The sequence below is a fragment of the Convolutriloba macropyga genome, chromosome 14 (genome assembly GCF_964194025.1).
Source record: "Convolutriloba macropyga chromosome 14, txConMacr16.3, whole genome shotgun sequence".
NCBI lineage: Eukaryota > Metazoa > Xenacoelomorpha > Acoela > Convolutidae > Convolutriloba > Convolutriloba macropyga.
Window position 1 is genome coordinate 43,246,260 of NC_134481.1, and position 21,932 is coordinate 43,268,191.

General features: G+C 33.7%; 1 protein-coding gene and 1 long non-coding RNA gene across 2 annotated transcripts in view; both read left to right on the plus strand.

Annotated features, from left to right (window-relative positions):
• Positions 1–6,527, plus strand: part of LOC142353231 (uncharacterized) — a 6,878-nt gene extending 351 nt beyond the window's left edge. Inside the window, exons 2-3 of the long non-coding RNA XR_012761038.1 lie at positions 3,176–3,394; positions 6,227–6,527. This is a non-coding gene — a long non-coding RNA (uncharacterized LOC142353231). The remainder of the gene's footprint in view (positions 1–3,175; positions 3,395–6,226) is intronic.
• Positions 6,528–7,471: 944 nt separating this feature from the next.
• Positions 7,472–8,413, plus strand: LOC142353139 (glycoprotein 3-alpha-L-fucosyltransferase A-like). Its single transcript, XM_075405347.1, has one exon. The coding sequence runs from the start codon at positions 7,535–7,537 to the stop codon at positions 8,369–8,371; it is 837 nt and encodes a 278-aa protein (XP_075261462.1). The 5' UTR covers positions 7,472–7,534; the 3' UTR covers positions 8,372–8,413.
• The last annotated feature ends 13,519 nt before the right edge of the window (positions 8,414–21,932 follow it).

A 21,932-nucleotide genomic window follows, 5' to 3' on the forward strand; every position in this document is an offset into this window, starting at 1 on the left:
TCATTCACTTTAAACAAGACTGCCTCAAATTAGTTTAAGTTTTTGGAAAGCTTACACTCATTATGAGCCAATAAGAATTACTTGAGCCAATCATTATGAGCCAATAAGAATTGCCAAGACTAACTTTTTCAAAGAATTTTCTCATAGTACTTTAATTCAATTTTTAATGCCATTTCCCACTCCTTTTTTCTAAAAAAAATTTTTAAAATGTGCAATTAAAAATTGGACTATTTTTACTTTGAATGACTCACCTAAGAAGTTTTTCTGATTGAATTGAGAAGTTAACACTTGTATATTGAGCTTAAATTATGCATGTACACATATTAAATAAATCCGTTTTGGAACTATTAGGTTTGTAATTCTCTGCACTATCCGCTGCTCTTCCTTTTCAGTTAAGTTTTGGTCATTCGAGACACTAAAATTTGCTAGAAAATAGCGAACATCAAGTGAGGGAGCGAAGGAAAATATAATAACTCTAAAGCTGGCGTTTGCTTATGTCCAGTACTGATTTAAACTTGCATTTCGGTTCGGAAGCGCATTTTGTATAATCTAGCCGAGGGCTTCTATGTAGCCGCCACTTTTTTGTGTGGTTTAGTTCCTCAAACTATTTTTTATTCTTTAAACGATTTGCGCTAGTAATATTCAACGAAAAATCAGAATTGAAATAAATGAAAAAAGAACTAACGCCAGGAAGTATAGGTTACGTAACTCTGTTGAAGCCACTGAGAAAGTCTGGCATTAATTGAGAACCGGGTAGCGGTTTGTGATATATGCCAGTTTGGAAGTGACTTTAGCAGAGCCACGTAACCTTTTTTGTATCAGTTCAGTCAAAAACATTTCACTTGCAGAACTGATTGCAATTTGACTGCGAAAAGAATATAACTTTCACCCCCATCCAATTAGTCCATATAGTTACACCCACATAATGTGATTGCACTCTCGTACTACCACGCTGGTCACCGTTTTGGAGGTTAGGTCTTAGGTGAGTTGGGGAACCGAATAAATCCTATTATTGCATAAAAAAAACGGAAAAATCACTTTCGCAGACAACCAGCACTTTCCTTTTCCTGATGAAATTTTTGATGAATCACTTTTGACTTTTTGTCTTCTAAATTGTTTTTAGGATTCTTTCTTTTTGTGCATCACAAGCATAGTGGGTGCAGTTTTTTTGCAGCCCCAGACGCATATGCTATATTTCTAATTAATGCTACACCATCTGATAACACACGTAATGTACTTGGGGGTAGGAACAAACGCAGAAGATCCCCTTTGAGGTAGATATGTGCACTGCACTTTATCCAATTGTCTTTGCTTCTTTTTCAAATAAAAGTTAAAGGTTAATTTTCACCGACAAAAGATGGCAGTCGAGGATACAACACTGGCAAAAACGCCTTGAGAAGAACTTCAACTGTTGGAAAACCCCTGAAGAAGATTGATTGCACCGAGAAAAAGATGGGATCCCGAATGTTTTTGATCTTTGATCAAAATTGTCTCCTATAAGGTGGTTGTAGGTAACAACTGTAAATTCAGTTTCAAATGAAAAGCACATTTTAACACTTTTGAGTACTTTAAGATCTGGCACAGTATAAATGAAGATCTGAAATTCTAAAATCTTGCACTGTTATGATCTTTCGTTCTAAAACTTGCAGGTGTGTTTTTCAATGATTGTCCTAAACATGGAAATTTATCCCGAAGAGAACGACCCGGACTTGAAGTTTTTAATACTTTCATAAAAGTGAAATTATCTTTGTGGTTGATTAAATTAATTTGAAACACACAAACGTGCAAGATTCAGAATGTCAGATCCTCTTTTATCTAGTGCCACATCTTAAAGTACTCAAACATGTAAAAACGTGCTTTTCATTTGAAATTGAATTTACAGTTGTTAAATACAGCAACTTTAAAGGAGCACATTTTGATCAAAAATCAAGAGATTTCAGGATCCTATCCTTTTTTCAACTCAATTAATTTTGTTCAATGGTTTTCGAACAGTTGTAATTTTTCGCAAGGCGTTTTTGCTATTGTTGTATCTTTGTTTGCCATTTTTGCAGAAAATTAAACTTCATTTTTGACTAGAAAAAAGAAAGAAAGACAATTGGATAAAATGCAATTAATACATGTTCCAGAAATGAGATTCCCACCAAGTAAGTTATGCTTTCCCGGGTTCAGAGCATGTGCCATTATGTGGTAAATCATTATTTAAAAAATATGGCACAGGCGTCACATAAAGATAAATATATCCATATAACAGAAATGGCACCTTTTTCGTTTTTGCTCCTGCCCCCCATTTACACTATGCTCCCACCGTTACAAAACTTGAGCCATTATATGCTAAGTCATTATTTAGAATTTTGGAACATGCGTCGGGCGGTTGCAAATAATATGCACCCACTATGCTTGGGGGCACAAACGGAAAAGATCCCAAAAAAAATTAAACAGACAAAAAGTAAAATTTTTTAATCAAAAGGGTTTTATCAGGAAAGCAAAAGGACTGATTGTCTATTTCTGCAATTTTAGAGTTTATCCAGTTCCCCAAATCCCCTAAGAGCTAACCTTCAAAAATGTGATCAGTGTGGTAGCACTAATTGGATGGGAGTATAGATCATTAAAGTTATCTTCTTTTCGCAATCAAAAACTGTTATCAGTTTTGCGAGTAAAATTTCTCTGCCTGAAGTTGCACAACGCGTGTTTCAAAATTGATCCATGACTCTTGTAAAGTGACTTCGAAACTTTTTCAAATATCTCGACCCACTTCGCGGTTCTCGATTAATGCCAGACTTGCCCTGTGACTTCATCAGAGTTACGTAACCAATACTTCCGTTTGTCCCACCCCCCCACCAGTACGTTATGCTCTCCCAGTACCAGAGCTTGTGCCATTGTATAGTGAATCATTATATAAAATATGGTACGTGCGTCGGTGAGGTGAAAATAAAATGCACCCACTTAGCTGTGAGGGTGGGGGGCACAAACGGAAAATGATCCAAAAATTGGTTTTAAATAGCTTGGACATCAGCTCGTTTTAAATTTGAAATAGTTCAAAAAAGTATTAAATTGTTTAATAGTTGAATATAAACAAATAAATTCTGGTCTACATAATTTTAGAGATAATTTTTGAAAAGTCGCAACAATAAATGGTTCAAAATCTTGGATCGCTGAAAATTATACGACTGGTTAGTCATCGGGATATATACGTTCCCTTTGCTTTATATCATTGCTTTTTTATAATTTATTGTTACTTTTCAATTTGCTTTTACAATTTGGATGAACTTGCTAAAAACTAGGAATATTTCTAAATTTTATATTTATACAAAAATTATGAACTACAATTTGGTTAAGTTTGTTTCCTTTTTACTCGCCCTGCCTTCTTGTTTTATTCTGATGCAGCTCAGTATCCGTAAGTAGATATTTCAACACTCATAAATTTGTTACGAGGATTGATAATGATATGATATGAATTCTAACTAACAAAAACGCAAACAAGCTATTCAAAACCTATCAACAATTTTGGTTTTTACAATCGTAAAGACCCAGATAAATTTATCTAAAAACGAAATTAACTTTACCTCAACTCAGAATGTACTTTGCTGATTTTGCACGCTACCTGCACAGTACTTCAGCGAACCTGCAATTGCTGTCAACTTAACTTGAAATGTGCATGTAATACTCGGGCACAATTAAAAGAAATGTGCCTGATCATGGCCAAATTAAAGTATATTTACCAGTAAAAATTGCCTTATTTTTTCAGGTGCGTTATTTTTACAATGAGGCAAATTCCTATCGATAACAATAGAAAAGAATTAAACAAAGAGTTTAATAATAAACATGTGAAACATAATACGGTTCAGTTCGTGCAGTTTGGGCAAAGCTATTTAGAAGTCTTATCAAAACATTTATTTGCCTAAGAATGGAGGAAACTCTCAGTCGTGCTTTTTGTTCGCGTGATTTCTTTCTTGAAAAACTGAAATTTTTTGAGGCTTACTATTGCGCAAGTTAACACTCAATACTAAAGCAATAATAAATAGTTACACTGATCGTTGTATGATTCATGTTTAATAATCAAAGAAATCAATCAAAAATGTTTGCCTTTGTTAGCTTTAAATAGTATATTTTTTGAATTCCTCACGTTTTCGCTTCATAGATCGCATTACGAATAAAATTTCGAATAAATAAGAACCAGAATTTTCTCTCCGACATTTACCTTCAGGTCAAATGGAGTAGAAAAAAACTCTCAGCAACATTTTGTTAAATTTAAATGCAACAGAAAACTTACAATACTGCATCGTTTTTTAATTAGATAAGATATTTTGTCAATCAAGTAAAAAAGTCTCAAATCAGTTCTTCAGGTAAATATACTGTATACCTCCAAAAATGTCCCAAAAAGAAATAAAATCAACCGGTAAAAAATGAACTTGGTAATTTTTGCTGGATAAGTTGCCAAGTTGCAAGACAAGGCCGTCCGAACACTCAATTTTCTATTAACATGTTATTGCAAGAAAAACCTCTACTCCAGAAAACCTATATATTTGAATGATCATGATTCATTCGCCAATGGATACTGCTCTTGGATATCAGTTGACTTATTCGAAAACAACTTTGATCCAGTTTATACACAATTTGCAGTAAAACATTCATTTTCAGCAAAAAATTAAAATATTCGACGATGGACAAAACAGAATTTTTTCAGACCCAGATCACGTCATTTTTCCTTAAAGGCTATTTAGAACCGTAAGCCAACAACTCTAAGTTAATCAGGCTGTCCTACAAAGTTGAGATTCTCCTAGGATGTGTGCTGTGCTTAGCTAATAATGAAAAACACCTTTCTCGCATCATTGAAACAGTTGTATTTAACAGTTTTTTCAACTTTTCAAAATCACCTGACCTAACTGATTGAAATTTCTTTCAATTATTTTGCTTTAAAAAAGGTTTATTAAATTGATCAAATTTAGAGAACAAATCAACTGATTCAAAATTTTCTGAAATTGAATTGGATAGTAGAGTGTGTTGCTACAGACTATATTCTATAGGTGAATAGTTTTCTTGCGTTTGCTGCCACATAAACAAACAATCTGTTACTTTCGAAACCAAACCTCATTCTTGAGTATTTACTTGCTCAGATTTGTCTTGACCTCGAAAAAGGAAAAAAAAATTCGAAACCTGAATAGAATTTGTCTGCTTTAGGTAGGGTTCTCTCCTGCGTAATTGTAGTCAAACAATTACTCCCCCAACACCCCCTCCTTGACTTTATTAGTCGTCTCATAAACTCCAGGCCTTGACTTGTGTGTGTAAGTTTTCACTTGCACCATAATGGGTCCCGAAAATTTCTCGGAGCCCATGATGAGAAGAACTCAGAAAAATTATTCTGCCCGCTAACTTTGTGCAAATCTCAGAAAAGTTATAATCCACTAGCCATTAAAATTCAATTTAAGATTATAATATCTTGTATCATAACTGTTTTGCAATAGCACTCGATTCAGTAAAGAAACAGAATATTTATGAGTCAGTTCAGTTATTGCAAAATTCGGAGGCCGAATATAATCTGACTATTAAAAAAAAGAAACTCCTTCTAGGATAAATTTTTTTTATTACATTATTAGTCTGTACCTTCGTTGACCACAGTTGGAAAGTTTAGATTTAACCGATCAAATGCGGATCATACACGCCAAAAAAAATACATACATGTTCCCAATTTTTATAATTTTTCCATGCATAGGTAATTTTATGGTTTTACAGTTCTTGTTTTCTGTGGTAATCGACGCGGTTAAGTTGTTCATTACGAGCCCACGCCTTAACCAAAAAAGTGGACAATTTGGTCCATTTTAACTCTTTAATTCCACAAAATGTACTGTGTCGACAAGATGAACAGACAAAACAGTCCCCGCCAAAACACCCCAGAATAGCAAAATATTCCCAGACGATACAGCCCCAGACAAAATAGTCCGAACTAAATAGAGAGTTAAATATATGCCCACCAATTAACAAAAAAATTTCATGCGTTATTGACGTGATTGTGTTTCATTGAAACGGTTATACTAATTGGTGTATACTTTTTAAACTATAGATTATAGTAAATTATACTAAAATAAAAGTAATTTTTTGCTAAAATTGTTGTTATTAGTATACTTTACCATGCCTTGCTCTCAAATTTTCACAAATTAGCGCAATATTAATCAAAGTCTGCTGGTAGGACACTGGATCCTAATTTTTATCAACACTCTATTTGTTTCAGAAGAAATACCAACATACGAATATTTCAAACTTTCGAGAATATCGCATCTGTTTAACATAAGCGAACTACAAAACCCAACGACAGATGAAAATCCTTCTCATGTCAACATCAGTGTTTTGGTTTATACATTCGGCGGACCTTTCAAGGACGGTTTGAAAGATTTGATGTTCGAGGGTAATTTCAGACAGGAATGCGATCTGGAATACGATTGTATTTTTAAACAGAAAGATAACCACCGAGTGACCGCCAAATTGTTCTACTCAATGGACGCTGTGATTGTTGGCAACGTTGCAGTCAACCGTCTAAGGAACTGTTTCCTTAAAAAATTTGGGTCTTTTCCGTTTGCGTCTAGTTAGTTTAACATAGTACTCGTGGAAACTGGATATTGATCAAGAAAATTTATATTTAATTTCAACAACCCCCCCCCCCTTTTGCGAATATTTCAGGAATATTATCTAGACTTCAGTCAGATTTATTGTGCTTTTTTTACCTCAAAATCTACACCTAGTATAATTTTGTTGTTTGAGGTTGCAGGTAGATTCCAGGTAATGTATTCTAGGTAAATTGCACGTATCATTTTTGTGCAGGTAATTTTGCAGGTATTGTTACCTGCAATTTTGCTTACCTGCAAACGTTGCGGGTAAATTTACCTAGACATTTTTTAGAGTGAATGTTGAATATATACACATTTTTTATTTATTTTCATACATAAAAAATGCAAGCATAATTAACTTTAATTCTGTGATTTTGAAATCAGCGTGTCCGGACAAAACAGTCCCAGACAAAATAGTCCCGAATAAAAATCGAAACCAGATTATTAACTATAGTTTCTGTAACTAACGGATATAAACGAATTTATAAGAATGAATCATACAAGCCCGGACCCAAGTGTCATAGACTTTCATTACTGAATCAGTATATTCCAATAGTATATCGGCGATTCAGTACTGAATCAGAGTGACCTAAGGGTATCTTGTTAGCCAAGTATGTTCAGTATAAATCCAGAAAGCATTTTTTTCTGAAAGTAGGATGAACATGATGATTTGAGTCTTTCATAATGTTCATAGCGTTTTCAGAAAAAAATGAAATTTTCGAATGGAACCTAAAAATTTTGTTTGCACATGAAGATTATTTTCAACCATAAGCTCATTCTCAGGGTGAAAACACCGTTTCCACTAGTATTTCAAGCAAAATTAAAAAACTGAGCCGAATAAGGAAACAATTCACTCCTATTATGACAGAGCTGATATTGCCAGAATTAACGGAACCGTATCGCTTCAAACACGAAAACCAGACCAAATTTGGGCTATGTACTCCGAGGAGGCGGCCGAAGACATTCGTTCATCCAGCATTTTCGAACGCTTCCCCATCCTTAACAAAATGTTTAACTGGACAATTTTCTTATCGAGAACCGCCACTATTCAGAAAAAATTTATTCACGTTTACAAGAAAAGCGAAAACGATACCGCTTCGGGACCAAAGGAAAAATTTATTACCCCAAACAAGACAAAAGATTTCTGCTGGATGATTTCGAATTGTGGATCAACTTTCTCGAAAGCTAGATTCAAAGTAGCGGATGCTCTGATAAAGTCACTGACGAGTAAAGTTCATATTTGGGGACATGCTACCGGAGTTGGATGCGTGAACGGGAGTCACCCAAACGTTGTCAGTCACGGACCAATCGGAAGTCTGGGCACGAGTTATTACGATGTTGCCCAGAAACATATTAAAGACTGCAAGTTCTATTTTGCGTTCGAGAATTCAAATTGTTCTGATTACGTAACTGAAAAGTTTTTGAACTCAATTGAGGTCGGGGCGATTCCGATTGTGGTCGGGTGGTGGGACACGTACAGAGAATTGTTACCTGGGTCGTTTATTCACGTGAGCGAATTTGAAAACCCGACTCAATTAGCCGAATACTTAGAGGGACTCCTGAGAGACGAAAAGAAGATGAAAAAGTATCAAGAATGGAGGGAAGTTTATAGATATGAACGGACGGGCTACAAGGCTTCATGTGAATTATGCCGGAAGTTGGAGAAATTGAAGTTAGCCCAAATAGCGGGCGCCCCACCAGAACCCTCTATTATACCAAATATGGCTGAAAAGTACATGAGCCTTCAGAATTGTGCATCTAAAGTTGTTTAAACATAATTAATGAGTAATTTTCATTAACTTAAACACTTAAACAATTCAATAATTAAAATCATTCCAAAGAAAAAATTTATGAACATACCACGCTACAAATTGCTGTATGAAATTAGGCTCAGTTACGCCAATTAAGAGTGGCTTTTTCATAGCGCATGCTTTTTTAGAGGTCGACTTATGGTATCGTCTGAGAGGGGGTACACTCCGACAAAAAATTGTCGAATCATATTTCGACCACCTCACCTCGGGAGTCGAACTATATTGGATAGAAAAGACGTTGGGTCGATATTAATCTTTAATATAGAAAATGAGTTGACACAAAAGAGTTATTCGAACACCACGGGAGCTCCCTAGTCTATAGCTCGACTTACGAAAAGAATTTCTTTGACCGTTATTAGGAACGAAAAGACAGTTATTGACAGATATTGCGTATCAAGACTTAACATTAAACGTTGTTCTCGACTTGGGCTCGCCCGGGTCGAGAAATTTTGCAAAAATTATGTAAGAAATGTGCTGAAATGCGGTGATTTTTTTTAAAATGAGCGAAAAATTTTCATGATAATGCGTTGAAACGCGCTGAACTTTTGCAAGAAATGAGTGCCTTAAATTTTCAAAAAAATAGAGTTGTTTGAGACTCGAATCTTAATTTCCTGTGCCGTTTCAACCACTTAATCCGCTGCACCAGAGATTCCTGAAAGTTTTCCCATTGATGTATACAAGAATACATATTAAAAAAGTCGCAAATTTGAAACCCTGATTATTGCCCACAAGTCATCGTGCATATCGATTTAGTTCGTTGGAAAATTGAGTTCTTTCTTAAAAAATTTTTCCTTACTTTAGATGTGGTTTCAGTTCTGTTGCGTTAGGTTCCAAAATTGTTTTTGAATTCTGACGGGAGGAACTAATTAGAACCTATGATTTCGTAACAGTTTATTTTAAACGATACAGTTCAATTCGTTTTGTTTTGCTCTATTTTACTTCTCAATTTGTTTTGAAGTCAACTACTGTCGTACAGTTTTGATAATTTTTGTCTTTACCTGCAGTTGCCGTGTTTTTGCTACGAAAGGTCACAGTGCATTGACATAGAATGCTCATTAGCATGCTAAAAGAAATGAAAACACTTACGTGAAGCAGGAGAGGGCAATAACAGCCGTGCAATTTGTTTTCTCAGCTGAAGGTGAAATATGTATCGGTTGATTAAAAGAATAGCACTTATCAGAATGATCAGAAAAAGACTGGTCCTGTGTCAATTTAACCCGCAGTAGCCAGAATTACCACAAACAAATCCGTCAAAAACGCCTTTTTGTTTTGATCCTCTGGGACTATGTGATCTTTCGTGACTATGAATGGAAAATGCGACGCTTCGTAACAATGGGGCTATGATCTGATGGAAAATGACATGATCAATACGTGAGCATTTATGTCTGAAAGAGCGTCAAATCGTTTAAGGTTGCGCAGTTTAAAACAAACTTGATCCAACAGAACAGACAGTGCAAGACTTCACTGCAATGATTCGACAATCCAGACACCGCTAAGCTGCGCGAAAATGATCAGCCAAAATCTTAATACAAGCAAAAACACTTTGGTTTCAAAATTTTTAACTCTTTTTTTGTCACTTTTTCCAAAAGCTTTTCTCTCACTAATAACATCAAAAGCCAATTAAAAATTGCAAATGAACTTTGTTTCTGTTTTAACTTTGAATTTGTCTATCAAAATAAAAAACAACAAGGCGGCTCGTTAATGTGCGTTCGCACATGGTGTTCCGACCCGTGCTCATCTACATTTTTGACTAAATTGTCAACCAAATGAAGAGATAACAAAAAAATAGATGTTTGAGTTTAAAGCAAACGTTACACAACTTATCTACTAATTGAATTACATAATGCCATGCCTCATTACAGCGCCAACACGATCTGACATTAAAGAGACTAAGAGACAAAAAAAAACAAAAAACAAAATTAGCACAAACAAAAATTTCACGGCAAAAACGGAATATCTAAACTTAAAAGCACCTAGTAACAACGTCAAAGTGCAGTCAGGAAAAACCTTAACTACACAAATTTACTCTTTTCTAACAATAGAGCAGATGGAAAATTTCTTAATGAGACTGGGTAACAAGTCGACAAAAAGAACGAACGGTGAGGCGAATCTTAGGAAATTAATCAACATTTCTTACACCAAGAAATTTCAAAAATCTTAAAAATCATTAGCTTTTAACTAAATAATCCTTAATAAAGTACTAAAAACTCATTAAAAAACCAAAAGGACCTGTCTTTGGTTAGACTAAGCCATAGAAGCGAACTGAAGAGAAACTCAAAAAATTACAAACGATTTGCGAAAACACAAACTATTGCTACCATTAAAGTCATTAGCTATCATTTGAATATTATGTTTTTTTAATTCAATTGTTAGATTCTACTTTTTCAGCTGATCGATTTAACCTGAGAGATTAAATAAGTTTTCTTGCGCCACATTTGAAAACCTCTGGGATCTGTTATTACGCGATTGTTCTGAAAGAAGAGAAAAAGAAACACAAAAATTGGCCACTCATTAAACGTTCAGAAATATGCATATTGTCCAGAAAACGCAATTAACAAAAGAAAAATTGTGACAAATAATATCAATAGATAAGTTATCTCTTGAAATACAAGAAATTTGATGGGACCTCTCATTGACGAAAATAAGTTACAATTTGACGAAAAGAACAACAAAAACTGAAAAGTTTGAAAAAAACTTCAATATGATTATCATAAACTTTAAGACTATTCGCTTTATACTAAATGCTTCGGGTAACACCATTCATTCAATGATCATTAAGAAGTTTATGAGAATTGTCAGCAATTAAGGGCTACCTAAAGATCAAAACCAGCAAACTCAAGAAAAAATTGAGTGAGAGAAGTGTCGAAGGCATTGAAAAAAAAGATCTTTTCACTAAAAACTCTTCTATTTTCAATCAATTTTTAAGAGCAATGAGATTTCTCTTATTTATCAATGTAATTTCAAAAAATCAACAGACATAAACAAATACATTAGAACAACGAAATTGTCGAGAAAACACGTGTTATCAACGCAATTAATTTCATTAGCCTTCAGTGCAAGCCAGTAAATACGCTAAATTATGCGTCGACGGGACAATAAGTTTGTTTGACAATCATAATTCATCAATAAGACCTTACAACAAGTTTTTGACTATGAAAACGACAACAGATACAGGCAAAAACCAAAAATTCAGTAGAAAAGTGCCAGAAGAATATGTCGAAGCAATTCAAATCATAAGCTCTTCTCTGAAAACTTTATCTATGATCCGTTGAACTTTATCCCTAAAACAATGGGGACCATCAGCAGTAGGATGATGCAATAAGATCTCAAAAGGATCCAAAAATAAAATAAGGTACGCAAAATCTAAACAAAGTTATGAAATCTCGTGGCATTGAAGTTTTAAAACTATTAGGTAGAAGATAAAACCGCTAACCAGATTAATTTTGGCTGCAATAGAACGGAAAAAAATTCCGATAGTACTGAAATTGACCAACAGTTCAAGAAAAAAATTTACGATTGGTTAATTTTCAAAAAAAGATCGAAAAATTGTTTTTAACTCATAACAGCCATTAAACTCAAAATCTTTCAACGGAGCTCAAAATGTACGCGCAGATATAACCCGATAGGAGGAAAAGGATGTTTGTTACGCATGAATGATTAACATGAATTCACAATAAGTCTTATGACTGTCAAAACAATAACAAAAACAGGCAAAAACTAAAATTCGGTAAAGAAAAGTGCGAGAAGAAAGTGTCGAAACCAATTGAACCATTAGCTTTTCTCCGAAAACTTTATCTGTGATCCACTGAACGTCCTCTCGAAGCCAATGGGATCAAAATATGATTTAGATAATGTGTATAATGTTTAGATAAAGTGACAAGAGTTCAAAAGTAAAAAAATATCCAAACAAAAATTTTTAAAAAATTGAAATCGTGTATTATTGAAGACATATAACCAATAGTTAAAAGACAAAACCGCTAACCAGATAAAATTTGGTTGCAGTAGGAAGGAAGAGGGTGCTGTCACTCCTGGACTGATTTACAGTTGACGATAATAAGTTTTATTCTTTAAAAAAACATGAGCAACTACTTGAAAACGATGTTTTTTGTTCATTGTTCATAATTTGACTGTGAAGGAGGTTTGTCATGAAGAGAACCTTGATACAAAAAGTGACTTGTCTCTAGGTGACTTAAAAAAGCAAAAACAGAGAAAAGTTTGTTAAAAAAGAGCTCTCAAATAGTATTTGATTTTTTTTATAGTGAACTTCCCAATGAGACCAGAACTAGTCTTTTTATCGCCTTTAGTGTATTAGGAACAAAAAATTGGTCCATTTTTTAGCGTGAAATTTAATTTTGAAATACTGTTTTTATAGAAAATATTTGAATTTGGAGAAAAATTACACTAAAAGTGAACAAATATCGCGTGTTCACACAAAACTTCAATCCTCGATAACTCCTCGAAAAAAACGAAAATCAAGCTTTTTAATGATACCACTCACATTTCTCTACGACGAATATATCGATCGGACAAAATTGACTGAACAGAAAAAACCCATTTGAATATATGGTCCCCCCACAAGTGGGGTCGGAACAACAAGATTGAAAAACTAACTACAAAGTGTTGTCACGTCAGACAAAATAAAAAAGTTTTATGTCAAAAGTTTGATATCTGTTTAGTAGTGCTTTATTTGCTGAACGGGCATGCTGATAAATTACATGAGCTATCTTACTGAGCTATCTCACACCAAAAAAATTTAGCTTTAGTCATAGAGCGAATTGAATTATGGTATCCACTTGCGCTTTAAAATAACGCGCTGATGACTCGAGATTACGAAATTAGTATAAAAAAAGTGGTGGCATGGTTCAAATTTGCGCGATTGATACAGACGTGTTGAGACTATGATTTCATATTGTTAATTAGTTTTTCTTGTTAGCAGGCTTAATTCGAAATAACGCAATCGAAATTGTTGTCCGGACATTTACCGCTTAGGACGGACAGCATCCAGAAAATAATTTTCAAAGCATATTTCATTGAGATTTTCAAACTTATTTTTGAAACAAGGTCGGGTTAAAATCAGATCTGGCTGCTGAGGAAAGGTATTAAAACATCATTATTCCGACCCCACTTGTGGGGGGAGGGACTATATACTCAAATGGGTTTTTTTGTTTAGTCAATTTTGGCCGATCGATATATTCATCGTAGAGAAATGTGAGTGGTATCATTAAAAAGCTCGTCCAGCGCAGAAATCGTTCAATATTAAAAAGTTTTTTTTGAATTTCGTATTTTTCGAGGAGTTATCGAGGTTTAAAGTTTTGTGTGAACATGTGATGTTTGTTCAGTTTTAGCACGATTTTGTTCAATTTAGCGTAATTTTTGTTCAAATTAAGGCTTTTCTATAAAAAATTTTTTATAAAATTACATTTCATGCTACAAAAAGAAACAATTTTGCGTTACCAGTAGATCAATAAAAAATGCTAGTTCTGGTCTCGTGAGGAAGTTTACTATAAAAAAAACTCGAAATCAATTTGAGAGCTGTTTTTTTTAAGAAAATTTTTACTATTTATTATTGTTTTTTTAGTGACTTAGAGACTTGTTATTTTCATATCGAGGTTCCATTTATGATAAACTTCATATACAGTCAAATGATAGCCAATGAAAGAAAAGTAGTTTTTAAGGCATCGCTCATGTCTTTTTTCTTCGACTCTGATTTTTCGAAAATTTCAATGAAATTCTGATTTTCTTTTTGAGATTTTACTTATTTTTGGGAGTCCTATTGCACAAACTTGCCGACCAAAAATTCATTTGGCTTTCTTATGTGCAATGAGTAAACCTATATAGCGCTTTGAGGGGAGAGCTAAGGGCTGTCAAGAGCTTAAAAAATAATTTTTTTTCAAATTTTTTTTTCAACTAACCGATATTTTACTAATTTTCATGAATAGTAAGTCAGTCTCAGTAATGAAAGGAACCCTCTGTTTTTACTGCAACCAAAATGAATCTGGTAAGCGGTTTTATCTGCCAAGTGTCGGATTTATGACTTTGGTAACACGAGTTTTCGTAATTTCAAAAAAAAAAATTTGTGTTTTTTTTTGTACATTTGTTTCCTTTTGAATTCCTATCTCATTATCTTTTGGCAGTTCTAATTGGCTTAAAATAGACGTCCAAAGGAGCATAGGTAAAGTTTTCTCAGAAAAGATTATAGATTAAATGGCAACGACACTTTCTTCTCAAATTTCTACTGATTTTTTTGGTTTTTGATTGGGTTTGTTGTTGTTTTCAAAATCATAGGACTTATTGTGGTGTCTTATTGACAACATGTTGATGACAAACATCCCTGTCTTCCACTCAAGTTATATATTAAGGTATTTTTTACTTCCGTTGAAAGCTTTTAAATTTAATTGCTGTTAAGACTTTAAAAATAATTTTTAAGAATTTTTTTTGGACATTATCCAATCTTTTTTAATTTTCGGGAACTCTGAGTCAATCTCAGTAATGACAGGACATCCAGATTTCCTATTACAAATGAAACGAATCTGGCTAGTGGTTTCATCTTCTAATTTTTGGTTTTATGACTTCGCTGCAACCAATTTTCTTAATTTTTTATTAATTTTTGGATAAATTGTTTTTAATTTTGGGTCACTTTGAAATTTTATCACGTTATCCTAATAATGATAGCTCTCAGTGGCTTTGAAAAGGCGTTCAAAGGGTCATAGATGACGTTTTTACAGAAAAATTTTTGGTCTATATAGCTTCTTCACTTTCTTGCACTTTTCTGCAGAATTTTTGGTTTTTGCCTGCTTTTGTTGTTGTTGTTTTCATAATCATAAGACCTTTTTTGATGTCCTACTGATGACATAAGCCTAACAAACCTTTTTGTCTCCTTATTGAGGCATATCTTTCAGTATTTATTGACTTCAGTTGAGAGCTATGGTATTTAATGGCTGTTAAGACATTTAAAAAATCTTTTTTGGACACAAACCATTATTAAACTTATTTTGTTGAACGGTATGTCATTCCGGGTCATGACACGTTCCCATTCTCTTTAATTGTAATTAAAGCAATCTGGTTAGTTGTTTATTGGCTAACTAATGGTTTTACGACTTCGATGCCTTGAGTTTTCATAATTTCATGAAAAATTTCGGATATTCTTGGTTCCTTTTGAAATCTTATCTTGTTACCCCACTATTGATGGATGCAATTGGCTTATAGAAGAAGTCCAATGGATCATAGATTAAGTTTTCAGAGAAAGGCTTCGAAACTTTCTTTTTGCAATTTTCAAGTGTTTTTTTGGTTTAGATGGCTTCGACACTTTCTTCTCGCACTTTTCTACTGAATTTTTGGTTTTTGCATGTATTTGTTGTTGTTTTCATAACCATAAGACTTATTGTGATGTTCTTTTGATGATTTGTGAATAACAACATCCTTGCTTTCTCAGAGAGGCATAACTTAGCTCCTTTTTATCTTCCGTTGAAAGCTACTGAGTTTAACGTCGTTGATTTAACGGGTTTTCTAAAAAAAATTTCGTGGTATTTTTTATATTTGCTCATTCTTGTTGATTTTTGAAGTCATATTTTTAAAAAAGAAGACCCCCATTGCTGTTAAAAATTTATGTGCGATTAGAAAAATATTAACCGAAATATTCTTTTTTCATTGGTTTCGACACTATTCTCGCTCAAAATTTTTTTTTATTCGATGTTCTTGCCATTTAGTTCTTTATGTAGTCGTAAAAAGCTGGCTGGACTCATAGACTTCTAACTGAGCTTGCTCATTGTGTTCAGTTTTTAGCAATTAATATTAAAGTTTACGACATTGTTCGATCTCAAACATTTTTATACTTTTCAGTTTTTGTTCTTTTCGTCAGGTTGTAATTTAATCGTTGAGAGGTTCCGTCCAATTTCTTGTAAAGTAGTTAAAAAATATTTTTTCATTGATGTCATGTCGTAACTCATGCTTTGTTTGTTGGACAAAATGCGTTTTCATAAAATTTTGAGAGTGGTCAATATTTGTGTTTCTTTTTCTCTTCTTTTATCACATTCGCTGAAAAAATTTTGTTTTTTGCATATTTTGGTGCCTGTTTTTGTCTCGTAGTCTTTTTATTGGTAGATTTTGTGAGCGCTTTATTGAGGCATGGTATTTAGCAATTCAATTAGTAGTTCGGTTTTGTAACGATTTTTTAAAACTCAAACATCTATTTTTTTATCTCATAATTATGTTGACAATTAAGTCAAAAATGTAGATGATGTCGGGTCGTAACATCAAGTGCCAACGCAAATTAACGAGCATCCTTGTTTTGTTGTAAAATAGATTGGATTACTGGCAAATTCTTTCTTCGACGCTTGTTTTGGGGTTTGGCTTGATGCTTTTTTAGCTAAGAATATGCAAAGAAATAATTCCCCGAAGAAATTAAGAATTCTTATTAGACTGTGAAAGCCTGTGGTAATAGTTGGCAGCAATTTTTGTTAAAAAAGTGTCAATTTCCGAAAATATTTCTCGCTGTGCTCGATCTTGAAGACTATGTTCTGGGTAGCATTGCAAACTTGTCTAAAACAATTGAGCAGCCAACAATTTTGGAAACAATATGTTCTTGGATGATCACAATAGCATCCGATGCTTCTGGTTCGTTCCTTGTCAACCAATTGCTCCGTTGCTGGATTGCTGAAAAGTATCTGACACCCCTTTTTCTTGTAAATCTGGCTATCAACATGTCTCTAGATCTCCAAATTTGTGTCTAGATGCTGTTTTCTGTTGAACATGGACGATTTTGTGTCCGGTGATTGGTTAGAGGGCTCCAACTGAGAATGTCTTCAGTTTGGTCTAACAGAGTGATGAAGGAATTTGATTCAACTGTTTTATAGAAACGTTTGAATGGTTGCTTTTGTGGCTGTGTTATGTTGCCATCAGTTAATAGAGAAATAGGAGCCTTAAAATCCTATTTTTACCTATGAGAACGAAGAGCCACAATTTTAAAATTATATTAAAAATAATACTGATTAATTTATTTAACGTTTCAAAGCATGTAGATATCTAACCTTAGGGTTATATTCTGAACAATTTACATGCTTAAACAACAAAAAAAATCAACATGAGATGATTTTGGTACGCTGATGAAAGAAACCCCAGTTGAAAGGTCGACTTAGGAAAAGATCGTGGTCGACTGATATCGGGTATGGAAAGACAGTGGCAGACCTTAGGTCGACCTTAATGGTCATGGCAGACTTTTAGGGTGACCGATATTGGTCATGGTCGAGTCCTTAAAGGATTATTGAAGAAAAGTCAGATTGTAGTTGAAATGCCCTGCCTTGTTCCTGGCAATTAAAAAGGGCCGATGGTTTAAGTTCTTTGTTTTTTTTGGCTATTGAGATGTAAAACTTGCTAAGGCGGCTGGTCTTCATAACAGCTGAGAAAAGGATGTGACTCTTGAAGTAAGGGTTAAGTGACCCTGCTTGAAGTCACTGAAAACTTCTGGCGTTCATCGAGAACCGCGAAGCGGTTCGAGATATTAAGTCAGAATTTCAGAGTGACTTCTGCAGAGTCACTTAACCATGCTTAAAACACGAAACGCGCACGTTTTAAAATGACGAAAGTCAATGAAATTCAACTTCTGGCTAAGTAGCAACTTCTGGCATTTTGACTTCTGGCACTGCAGACTTTCGGCATTTTAAAATGTGCACGTGAGTGTTTTAAAATATTTTCGTTTACTAAGCGTACATGATGCTTGACAGAGGTAAGGCTGTTGATGACGTTGGTGCTAATTTTCATGAACAACCAGCGTTTGAGAGAGGCTTCGCTGCTGAATTTTTAATGAGAAACCCTTCCTTGAAGATTCGCTGAGATTAATTTTGAAATCTTTTCAGTACTAAAACATGAGTGTCTCGGTCCTCGTCAGAATAACTTGGATGAACGTCTTCGTGCTGATGCTGTTTAAATATTTCTTTATCTTTGGTTTTTGTGATTCGCTTGATGAGAAGTCAACAATAGGATCCTTTTTCTCAATCTGTGACGTAGGGTCGTTGAGTGAAAACTTTGACCTCGGGAAAAGCCCTTTTATGCGGTGACAAGTGTGTATTGATTAGTTACAGTATCCAATTTTCAAGTCGCGGATGCCATAGTTGGTCCGGTAGGTTTGTTTCAGTTGTTGCTTCTGTTGCGGCGTTTTAGTGGTGCATAGAATCCGAAGAAAGAGGTCAATGAACTTTATCAGATGGAAACAACTGCGTCCTGTCTACAAAAGCTCGTTATTCATAAAATTATCGACTGAAAATCTTTGTGAGGCGCAATTAATATCGGTACTAATAATTGATTGTTTTTTATCGGGTTCAAATTGCAAATCTCTAATGGAAGGACGCTCAGTTGTTTTGACACTCGGATATCAACGCTTGTCGTCTATTTTCTTGGCATATCTTCGAACCTGGCTACTTTTAAATCCTTCCAGTCCAATGACTGTTTGCCAAAGAAATTGGTCGCCAAGGATGTCTTCTGTTACTGTTTGAGACAAATGTTCTCATAAAAGTACTACACAGAGCTCTTAACTGGGAACATCCAAATTTTTGATATGAGCAATGAGTGTCTTAGTTTTTACTTTTTTATTATGCAATCTATTTTTCATTTTTTGTCGCGCAGAGACAGCTGCTGCTTATGCTGGGAAGAAAGCTGCCAAAATTTTTCGTTCCAGCTTGGTCATCACATGAAACAGTACTCTGACAAGGAAAGACCAAAATTATAAAAATAAGTTGATTTTCGTTAGCCAAGTCCATTAAAAGTTTGAGTATCCGGCTTTGATTTCATTTGGAGTTTTAAATTATAGCCATTTGATATTTAATGTTAACAAGGAGGCTCAGTAATGTGCGTTCGCACATTAAGTTCCGACCCCGCTCATCTACATTTTTCACATAATTGTCTACCAAATGAGGAAGAGATAAAAAAAACTAACATATCAACATATCGTTCAACAAACTACTAAAAGAATAAAACAAACTACTATAGATGGTCTATGAGACCTGTGGCTACCATAATATGACTGCTAGAAAAGACGGCAACAAAAGTCACATAGTTACAAATATTAATTACGACCAAATCTCCTTGTCCATTTTTTGAAACCCACTAATAACCAAATCAAAAGGGCATCATATAAAACTTATACCAAGAAAAATAACCAGTACTTTTTGAAACAAAAAAAATATGGGACTTTTCTTCAATGCGACTTGGCAACAAGTCGACTAGAAATGAGCAAAAGCGTCAAAAGTTTATTAAAACATTGATTTTTTTTAAAAAAAGAGTATTAAATTCGAACTGATTAGAAACATTACGCATCAAATGAAATCAATGAAAGAATCTTTATTACCTCAAAAGAGAGCGACTGAGTTCTTATATTTTCCAGGATATGTCCATACGACTACAAAAAGAACGACAAATACAGGCAAAATTTGCACGAAAAATTATGCGCGAAAACGATGTCACCCCAATCAATTAAATATTAAGCTGATCTCTAAAAACAATAAAAATCTTCGTTTGCATATTTCGCAGTTGAAAAAAATTGCAAGTCAAATGGCGCCCATTATTGTGATACTGTGAAAAGAAAACAAGAACCTAAAAAAAGGGGCAAATTTGCAAAAATCACGAAAATTGGTTTTATGAAAATCGGTTGTTCCAAGAAGAAAGACCATTCGAAGAAAATAAACCGAAAATGTATTTCAAATGATAAACGATGTTAATTGTATATAGAGATGCTACAATTTAACAGAAATAAATTTGGCAGATCTCAAAAATCTATCTCGTTTTTTATTTAAGACAATTATTTTCAAAATTTTCATAGCCAACAAAAGCTTTCGACTAAAAGAGTAGACAGTTTGTCTTGCAACTACACGGAAAACTAATTGCGACTGTTATTAATGAGACTAAATGATAAAACTATAAAATAACATTGAATACAAGCTGAACTAGTAAGTCTCAAAAACAAATTTACGAAACCACAGTTTTGAAGCCATTAAATTTATAAGATAATAACCACGACAATATAACTTCTTCATTTGCGTCTCCTTTGATCATCATAAACTTTTTTGTAAAACAACTATCACAAAATTACTACAAAATGAACCACAAAAACTGAAAAGTATCTAAACTTCACAAAATTCTTCTGAAACAAATTGTCTAAGCCCTGAAGACATCATTTAAAAAGTTTCAGCAACAGAAAAAGTATTGTTTTATTCAACAAAACATTAAAAAAAGATCTAAATAATTTGGCTAATTTACGAAAATGATACAACATTGTTAAATAAGAAAAAAAAACTAAAACCAGAACAAAAAGGTATAAGTTGAAGAATACTATTACCTTTTTTTAGAAATTTATTTCGAAAGTCAGTACAACCATTAATTATTTACCAATATCAGTTATTTAAAATCAATTGTTTATCACCAGTTGGCCACTGAAACCTTTAGTTAAACAATTTTTGGCATATGACAACAAAAATTAACAACAAATAAAGGGCAAAAATAAAAAAACTCTACCAATTTCTGCAAGAGAACGGTGTCGCAGCCCTTCAAACCATATGTCAAGAAAACAAAAATTTTGTTCAATTTCAAATGTTGTAAACTTTTTTTCATTTAGATTGTTAAATGTTGTGACAATTTACAATAGAAACAAAAACAACAGCAAAAATGGGCAATTATGCACAAAAATCAGAAAATTTTGTATAAAATCTCGTGGTACCAAAAGCAAGAAAACCTTCTTTTAAAATAATCGGCCACAAAATTAGTTTGTATTCTTTACAGAGGAAAGGTTGACCTGTTTTTACTGAGAATAGGCAAAATGTTGACTAAAATATTACAAAAAATTGAAAAGTTCAAAAAATCACAAATTTCCTTAAAACAAATACATTCAATAACATAAGAGACATTAGGTATCAACCGAAAGATTAGAAAAGGTTCACTTGCACCTCTTGAGGAAAAAATTTAGATTTTTGAGAGTCTAAACTTAAAAATCAGACTACCAAAAGAATAACAATTGATTGCAAATACAAGATTTCAGTTAATTTTTACTAAAACTCTTCCTCAAAGCCATAAAAAACCTTCTTTTCTCTGCAAACAAAATGTATCTACAGTCGACCTCAAATTTACCTAAATTGGAGCTGTCCTTAACGGAGCCGTGAATAGAAAATAGTGTCAGTAATTAACATTAAAACAACAAAAACAAGATTTTTTGAAAAAGGCAGCATCAAAATAAAAACCAAAAATTCTCTGATTCTAAGAGTCCTTGATATTACCGAATCTCTTCCTGACATTGTCGCGCGCCCAGCAATCCTACCAATTGTTCCAAGTGTTTGCGACTTAGACGAATTGTTGAGTGGAATTTTTCAAATATTGAAAAAAAAAATGCATTTTGTATAATTATCGAGTTTAATCTGCGCAAAACGGCAAAGTTTTAATTCCAGAGGACTTTCATACGGCACTTAATTGCAACTAGTGCTCTTTTTGAGATTAGTGATTCTGTGTTAAGGTTTCTAGGTTGTCACTAATTCCGGCAAACTTT